Source organism: Buceros rhinoceros, unplaced genomic scaffold (assembly GCF_000710305.1).
Source record: "Buceros rhinoceros silvestris isolate BGI_N320 unplaced genomic scaffold, ASM71030v1 scaffold1208, whole genome shotgun sequence".
Taxonomy (NCBI): domain Eukaryota; kingdom Metazoa; phylum Chordata; class Aves; order Bucerotiformes; family Bucerotidae; genus Buceros; species Buceros rhinoceros.
The window spans coordinates 5,656-14,535 of NW_010426111.1; the positions used below are offsets into that span (position 1 = coordinate 5,656).

The 8,880-nt window shown below is 42.9% G+C and overlaps 1 protein-coding gene across 1 annotated transcript in view; it reads left to right on the forward strand.

Annotated features, from left to right (window-relative positions):
• The window catches only part of FKBP4 (FK506 binding protein 4, 59kDa), an 8,357-nt gene extending 1,958 nt beyond the window's left edge, over positions 1–6,399 (forward strand). The window contains exons 3-7 of the mRNA XM_010141338.1: positions 263–353; positions 663–746; positions 1,467–1,652; positions 2,184–2,423; positions 5,955–6,399. Of these exons, the coding sequence (XP_010139640.1) occupies positions 263–353; positions 663–746; positions 1,467–1,652; positions 2,184–2,423; positions 5,955–6,053 (700 nt within the window). The 3' untranslated portion in view covers positions 6,054–6,399. The remainder of the gene's footprint in view (positions 1–262; positions 354–662; positions 747–1,466; positions 1,653–2,183; positions 2,424–5,954) is intronic.
• The last annotated feature ends 2,481 nt before the right edge of the window (positions 6,400–8,880 follow it).

Genomic DNA, 8,880 nt, shown 5'->3' on the forward strand with positions numbered 1-8,880 from the left:
AAAAAAAAAAAAAAAAGAAAAAGTAATAGGAACTGGTGATCTAGAGATTATTGAAATTAACCTCAGGTTTCTCCAGCTTTTTTCTACCTGTGCTTGCTGATTTTTAGAGTAGTACCCAGAAATCTTCAAGCCTTCCCAGATTTTCATGGGGGTTTTACCTCCAGCTCCTATAGAGCAAATATGGCTGGCTGGATAGTGTTGGAACTCTTGTTTCTTTTCTTCCCCCCACCCTCCTAATCTTACCCCCTCCTAACCTTAACAGCTATGGTTTTGGAAGTGCTGGGAAGGAGAAGTTTCAGATCCCTCCAGACGCAGAGCTGCAGTATGAAGTGAAACTAAAAAGTTTTGAAAAGGTAGGAACAAGGGATTGGGAGGTGGGGGAAGAAGTGTGAGTGCAGCTTAAACAAGAGCGATAGAATCTTTGAACGTTGATCTGAAATAGGAAAGCCGCTGTTGTCAGAGATGATGACATGCTGGAAGCTGCTGGCAGAGATCGTCTTTGTTCTAACCATATCCCTGTCCAGTGCCATCAGTGTCTCTCCAGCAGTACAAAAACCTGCTTTGCTAAACTTATCTCTGCCACATTATTAGTGGGAAACCACACAGATACTTGGTTTCCTCAGAAGTTCTGCCATTGACTTGAACTGTTCCTGTTTGGGTAGGCTAAGGAGTCTTGGGAAATGAACACAGATGAGAAGCTGGAACAAAGCTCCATTGTGAAGGAGAGAGGCACTCAGTACTTCAAGGTAAATTACGTTCCCCAGGTAGTAATAGCATTTCTTAGTCCATATCATGAACTGATTATGATTATTTAAGAGTGGTGGTCATGGTATTCTCTGTGATGTTTTACAGGGAGGACTGGAAGAGAAGGTGTCTTTAAAAAAAAAAACAAAACAAAAAAACCCCAACAAACCAAACCAAAGCCTCAGAGTTGGAATATCCAAAGAACTAACTCTGCAGGGAGTTAGTTCTCTCTGTCAGAGCGGTTTGCTGTACCTACAGATAACTTTGGGGCGTACATGGAATAGTAGCAAGGTTACAGAACTTAAGTTCCTGCTGTGGGATAGTGCTGTGAGTGAACAGCATTCATTTTGGTAGAGGTGTATGGAGAAGCTGTTTGAAACAGTTTGACCAGCTAAAGGCTGACTTTCCCATTATCTTTGACACAGCAATAATAGTCGTGCTGTTTTGAAAATGCCCCATCTTCCTCGTTTTGTATCGTAAGTTGAATAATAAGGTGGGAGTTGAGAGTGAAGGCCTATACCCCTAGCTTTAACAGGGGAACCAGTAGGTATTCTGAAAGATTGGAATGGCTTTCAGAAGTAGAATTTTTTTGTTGGTAGAAGTTACTTTCTGATTTAATTACTTTTCTTATGGATCTGTTGCTCAAGATAAGCAGAAGGGGCATGAGGGAAATAAAAAATATTGTAATGAGCTGTGTGATAATTGAACTGCCTTGTTCACAGGAGGGGAAATACAAACGGGCAGCGTTACAGTATAAGAAGATTGTGTCATGGCTGGAGCATGAATCAGGACTCTCTGAGGAGGAGGATGCAAAAGCCAAAAGCTTGAGGCTCGCTGCCCACCTTAACCTAGCTATGTGCCATCTGAAGCTGAAGGAGTACTCTCAGGCTTTAGAGAACTGCAACAAGGTAGTAAGGGTTTATTAATTCTTAAGCTGCACAAGAAATCTGACGGTTTATCTCTTGCTTAAACAATTTGAGGGATACAAGGCTACATGGTGTCTCTCCTTCCTTACCAGCTGGCAGTTGGGTAGTACTGAATACACAACGTAAAAATATCCAACAGGTTGTTTTCATAATCGTTGTTCTTTGAATATCTTTTACTAACTTGTGACATTGAGACTGTTCAAGTATTTGGAAATTAAACACTGAGATGTGGTGAAGGTAGACATGGTGGCAAAGATCCTTCAAAGAGCTGGCACAGAGCCAGGACTAAATCTTGAGACTCACTGGTTCTCTGTCAAATAGCCTACTATATTCAGTCATCTTTGTACGTACTTCTACTGTATTCAACTCACCTTATTAGTAATCCCTGACAAGAACTCCTAAATCTACATCAGAAGGTACAGTTTCTAGTAGTCTCTGGTGTTCTGACTGCATGTTATTTTTAAAAAAGAAAAGTAATTCCTGAATGTGATTTTGGTGGTTTTCTTAATGCAGGCACTCGAACTGGACAGGAACAATGAAAAGGGTCTCTTCCGGCGTGGAGAAGCGCACTTGGCTGTCAATGACTTTGAATTGGCCCGGGGAGATTTCCAGAAAGTGATACAACTTTATCCAAGTAACAAAGCTGCCAAAGTGCAACTGGTGACTTGTCAGCAAAAAATACGGGAGCAGCATGAGAAAGAGAAAAAGATGTATGCCAACATGTTCCAAAGGCTTGCAGACAAAGACTTAAAAGTAAGTAACACTACTCCAGAAGACTACAAGAGGTGCTGTCGTGTTAGACAAGGAATAGTGGTTTAGGTATTCTGCTTACTTCAGACCGTCAGAAGGTTCATTCTTCTGCAGTATGGATGGTTTTCCTGCTAAGCTTTCACTAGAGTTTTAGTAAATACTAGTTTAATTAATATGGCAGTGTTTGAATACAGGTTATAACAAGGTGGTATGAGCTGGCAAGAAGTACTCAAAGTTAATGGTGAGAATCACGCGCTGTTAGAGAATGTTCTGTTTGTTTTTCCTTAAATCTGATGCACCGGAAGGACTAGGTAAACCTGTAACTTCAAGACAAAACTGGGATTTCTGTCAGGCTCAGATTTTCTTAGTAACATTGGGGGTGCAAGAAGCTTGCATCTTGGGAGCTTATTTTCACAGATTTTTGTGTCCACCTTCCCAGAATATGCATGGAGAATCTAAAAAATGGTCAGCTACTGGTATGGCAGATTCCTGTGGTTAACTGCGTCAGCAAGTCTGTCCAGGGGCCTACTGTCCTCAGATGAGCGTATCCTGACAATTTCCTACATGAAACACTTCACAAACCTCTCTTTTTGCGTCCCTCACCCAGTCTTTCACAACGAGATGTATTGGAAATCAGCTTACCTCCCAGAGACAATGGGAGATGTATCCCATTCTTCGTCTCTTACTCTGCTAAAGTAGTCATATAGCAAGCATAGGATAATCACCCCGAACTGAGTAGTTGGGCGAGCAAGCTGCTATCTTTGGGTGTTTTGGTTGTGGGTGTTTTTTGTTTTGTTTCTGTTTTCTTTTCAAAGAGTAGCAGTAGTTCTGTGGATTTTATTCTGCTTCTCATAGAGGAGTGTAAACGAACACATAAATGTGGACATTCCCTACTGATTCTGCAAGTAAAGTGTCATTGTCTGTGTAGTTGATGTCGACAGTCCTTGCCTTTAGATACTGTTATGTATAGCTGCACAGTACATTAATTTTTGGTAGGCTTTAATGAAAAATTTTAGGAAGATAAAGATAGAATAACTAAACTAGAATTATTTCACTGTTGGGCATCTTCACTTTTGAAATTGCAGGTTTTAATTTTCAGCCATCAGGCTCTGCTGTGCAGGTTCCTTTCAGCTAGCACAGCTGAAGGGAAGCTGGCTTCCTCCACTAGGTGGGAGGTGTGGGACACAGCAAGATCTGCCGTTTAGAGAGGAAGAGTGGATTGCTGAAACAAGCAAATACACACAAAAAGTACAAAAGGGTTGCTGTCATGCTTTTCAGAATGTGCGCCTCAGCCTCTAAGACAGACAGTTGGTAGAGTTGTTACACTCGGCAAAAGGCAGACTCACAGTCTTTGCACTGCAGACTGTTTGGGATACTGGAAAGACATGGCATTTAGTTCCAGTTTTCCCATCTGTTTCACATAGAATCAGCTTATAGAGTCATTTAGGTTGGAGAAGACCCTTGAGATCGTAGGGTCCATCTGTAAACCTAACACTACCATGTCCCCAAGTGCTGCATCTGCTTGTCCTTTCAATATCTCCAGGCATGGTGACTCTGCCACTTGCCTGGGCAGCCTGTTCCAATGCCTGAGAACCCTTTCAGTGATGAAGTTTTTCCTTCTGTCCAATCTAAACCTCCTCTGTTGCAACTTGAGGCCATTTCCTCTTATCCTATTGCTTGATACTTGGGAGAAGAGACAAACCCCCACCTTGCTCCATCCTCCTTCCAGGTAGTTCTAGAGAGCAATAAGGTCTTCTCCGAGCCTTGTCTTCTCCGAGCCTCTTCTCCTCCAGGCTAAACCCCAGTTCCCTCAGCTGCTCTTCATAGGGTTCTACACTCTTCACCAGCTTCATTGCTCTTTGGATGCTCTCCAGCACCTCAGTGTCTTGGTTGTAGTGAGATACCCCAAACTCAATACAGTACTCAAGGTGTGGCCTCACCAGTACAGAGGGACAATCACTTCCCTCCTCTTGCTGGGCACACTATTGCTGATACAAGCAAGGATGCTGTTGGCCTGATTCCTTCTTTTCAATAGTTACGTGATCTCGGGAACGTGCATGTGTTTTCAGTATTTTTTTTCTTGGAGCTCTCTGGCCTACCTCGCATTGATGTGGTTTTATATGAAAAGGAACAGTGGAGCTGTAAACAGTGGATGCTTACTCCCCAGATCAATCTTGGGAATTTTTCTTGCAAGAAAGCATGTTTTCCAGTTAATTCATTTGATATGTTGCTTTACTCTAGCTCCAACAGTTACTCTGCTAGTGGTGGTAGGAGGAGTTCTGGAGGGTTCATTTGCCAAATGTCTTCCGATTGCTAAGAAGTCTGCTTGGACTGTAGCTATGAAATTCCTGATGTCTGCCTATCTTACTTGTTGAAGTTCAACAGCCAGTCTGGCATCAGTAGGTCTTTTCATGAGCTCAAATAGTTCACATACATGTGTAAAGCATGAATTTTTACAGGTTGGGATGTTTATCACCTTATCTTAAGCCCAGGATTGCTAGCTAACAGATTTTCTGTGGAGAAGAGACTTTGCTCTCGTGTGCTTCACAGAGCTCTTCTAAGGATGAAAGGTTGACCTTTGCCTGGATGTGCTTAGGCTGCAGCTAAGTTGATGTAACACTTCAGTTTAAGAATTCTACCCCTTTTTTTTTCTGCTCCCCAGCAGTGCCTGCTTATGTCCTTGCTTGTTCTTGTCTGGTTCTCATCTAACCGTATACTAAAACAGATGGTTCAGGGTGCTAGGCCAACAGGCGAAGCAGCAGTTTCATAGCACTGTCTTTTATGATGAGCAGGACAAGACTCTGTTTGAAAATCACTGCAAGGTGAGGGTGTGCTGGCTGTGTCCTGTTGTAGAAAATTACCTTGGACCCTTTACCACACAACTCTTTGCTTTTCAGCAGTTTTTCTATGTGGGATGGAAGATAGAGCAAGGAGAGGGTTATTTAGAGCAATTTGTAAGACTGTAAGATCTTACAATATTGTAAGATTGGATTTTCTTCCAGCTAAGATCTTGGAGAGGACATCCAAGTGACTGTTGTCAAGTTGAAGTCAATCTTCATGAAACTAGTTGTCCCACAGAGATACTTCTTTGTATCTTAAGTCTAGGTGTGCCTCGTTCATCCAAGTTGGGGGTGGGGTGATGGTATGGGGATTGCCCAAATGGAATCCTGTTGAAGTCGAGGCAGGACAAAAGCAGTTCTGTGCAGAAGCTTCCTAAAGGAATTTCAGTTTTGAGGAGAAGATGTGTCTTAAAGTGTGATGTGGCAAGTGTGTGCACGCTATGTTACGAATTATAACTGTCTAACACAAATATAATTTCTCAGCTCCCTCCAAACTGCTTCTGGTTTCTTAGATGCAGAAAAAATGCAGAGAAATTTTTTGTTTATCTTGGCTGGAGGTTCTAGTATCTTAATTCAGTCTGGCAGGAAGATGAGGTATCCTAGTGATAAGAATCAAATAATGTTTGTGGTATTGTTTGAAATGCTAGCAATCTTGTGTAACAAATGAATGTATTTTCTTTGTCTCTCTGTTTAGTCAGCTGCTACTCTTCGAACCAGCCACACCGAAGATGCGGAAATGAAAGATGAGCAGAACGGAGTTGAAGATAAAGCGGAAATTGACACAGAAGCATAAAACCAAACCCTATTCCATTAGTTTTGTAAATGAAAGAATTTCCAGTGAATTAGACCTTTATTTTTCTACCTGGTTGGACAGAGGCTTCAGGGGAGCAGAGGCTGAAGCCACCGTGCCGCAGTCAGTTCCAGCTTTATGTATCAGTTGAAGAAGCTGAGTGGCAGCATAAATCTGGTTTAATTCTAGGGACTTTATTTATTCATTCAGCCTCTGTTACTGTTTGGGTTCTGTCTGGATTTACTCTGCTTGGTTTATTTGCGTTTTGCCATTGGTGTTTGTCTCTTTCTGGTTCCAGCTGACTTTAATCCCGGGTTCTGCTTCCTAAATTTATGTCCTTTATTTCTTTCAAGTAATCAGCCTTCTTCAGGAGTCCTCATGTGAGACTTGAGAACAAATTGGCGCCCCCTGTTCTTCTGCCTTGGGACTGCCCCGTTCCCCCCTGTTCAGTCGGGAGTCCTTTCATTAAGTGTTGTAACCTTTCTTGTATGCCTCCTCTTTGCAAATTGCTGAAGGTAAAGACTGAAGTCACAGCCTAAGTAATAAAGCTCCAATTAAACTCAAGAAAACAGAACTTTTCGTGGGTTTTTATTGGAATTTGCATAGAATTAAGAGAATTTACTGTCCTCTGGTCATTTGGCATTTTCTCGTCCACATAGCTGTACACTAGCTGCAGTATTTGGTTATTTTTCTGTGGTTTATTCATTGCTGTAGAAAATTTCTGGGATAATCAATACAGTATTCACACCCATATATTTGCATAAGGAAAAAAATACGTAGTTGAAAATTGTACAAAAAGCAAGTCTGTAACCTATGCATAGAGCTTATTTTCTGTTCATATTGCTACCTCCCTCTTTAGCCTCCACACTGTAAAACTGGATCGGAAAAAAAAAAAAGCATGCATTTATACCTGGAAGTGACTGGTGTTGAAGAGAAAATAGGTGATAATGGCTGAACACATTACAGATACTTCCAAATCCTAGTGAACTACAAACTTCCTCTAACGTCTGCTTCTCCCCATCTTGCAAGAAAGCTTTTACGTGATATTCTGCCTCTTTCTGCAGTATGTTGTGTGTCTTGTTTGGGGTGGGTGTGCTTTTGGGTTTTGTGGGGGACTCTTTATTGGGATGGGGTGTTTGTCTGCAGGCATGGAACGTAGTACTCAAACTCGCCTTCTCTGTTTATCCTGTTGTGTGATGTCAGCCTCGGCATCTCTACTGTCCTGTCCTGAGACCCTCTAGCAGCAGGCGCGCTTTTTTTGCCTTCTCTGCCAGAAGAAGGTAGATAATCTGTTCCTTTCAGAGACAAAAATTATATGTATTTTTTTTAATGAGAAAGGTGGGGTTTTTGCATGGTATGGGATGGCCTGGATTTGTGCATATATCACAGAGAGTATCCTTGTCTTAACATGAATGACATCAGAAATCTTAGTTTGAATTCCTGGTGTCCTTTGCTGTATAAACACTTATTCATGGGGTTCTTATGGGCCAGGAGGTTTCCAGTACCTGCCCTGGCAGGAGTGCCAGCTCAGGCCTGGCAGCTCTATAAGGGGACTGTCACCAAAGCAGTGAGGCCTGCGTGACATGCTGCCCTGTCTCCAGTCCCAAGACGAAGAAGTTCACCACCACCTGCTGCTGGGTTGGAGCTATCTTAGGATGCTGCTCTGCTGCGTGGTGTAGCAATGCCCTAAGCTTCAGCAAGGTGGGGAGGAATCGGAGAAGAGACAGGATAAAGTGCTTGGCAGGTCATCATGTTTAAGGACGTGCTGGTTTGATTCGCTTAGCAAGATCTCAGTGTTGTCAGGTAATGCAGGTGCTGTTCTGGAGCTCTGCCTCAATAGCAGCATCCTTGTGCGTGCAAAAACTTTAACCTTGTTTCACTGTCTCTGAGGGCAGTGTTACAGGTGGGCTACAACAGGGTGTGAAGAATGTCTTTAAACCTGAGTTACAAGAGGGGATTTACAGGAGGGAACACAGAAAAACAGTCAGGGGAACAGGGATGCCAGGCAAGAGTTCTTTTTCTCTATTAAGGAAATACCTTCGTGTGCTGGGAATTACTACTGGAAATGCAAGCCTCTGTGGCCTAGGCTGCTTTTGCTGTGGAAGCAAGCATGATAAACTTCTAATTGAACAACAGCTTTCAAAAATATCCCACAGCAATGACAGTTCTTCAGCACACTTTTGAAACTAAGAAGTGAGTTCATAGAGCATTGAGGAATTCCTACAGTCAGTGGTGGATGTGTTATGTGTGAGCAATCTTGAAATTACTGTTTTGCCCTCGTTGTTACTACATAATCAACTATGAAATGTTGAAGAATGTAAATCTACTGAGGATACTAACCGTGCCCTATTGAGGCAGCTGAAATGATGTTCCATGCTGCCTCCGAAGAGGGTCTAGTTGCCGGACGAAGATGGCATACTGGTATTTATGAGTGAGGTCATGCATGTAAACTTAAACTATAGACTACTCATTATGTCCTTACAGAAAAATACTTAAAATAAACAATTACGACAGTGACTTTGTAAACCACACCCATCTGTCTCTCTCCAATCCTTCATCCCGTGGGGGTCATGCACTATCTGTGAAGGAACAGAAGTGTCCCTGTTCCGTGTCGTCTGTGGAAGCCCGAACAGCCCATCCGTGTCCGACCTGCAGCAGAAGCGCGGGGCGCCGCTGAGAGCTGCTGGATGGAGGGCCGTGGCCTTGGACCTGAGCCGCCAATTAAGCGGAAGGCGGCAGGGAGGCGATTTTGCTGTTGGGACGAGCTGGATCACGTCAAACAGCAACCAGGCTGCTTTGTCTGCGGTTCCCCCTGGAAAGAGGCAGCCGG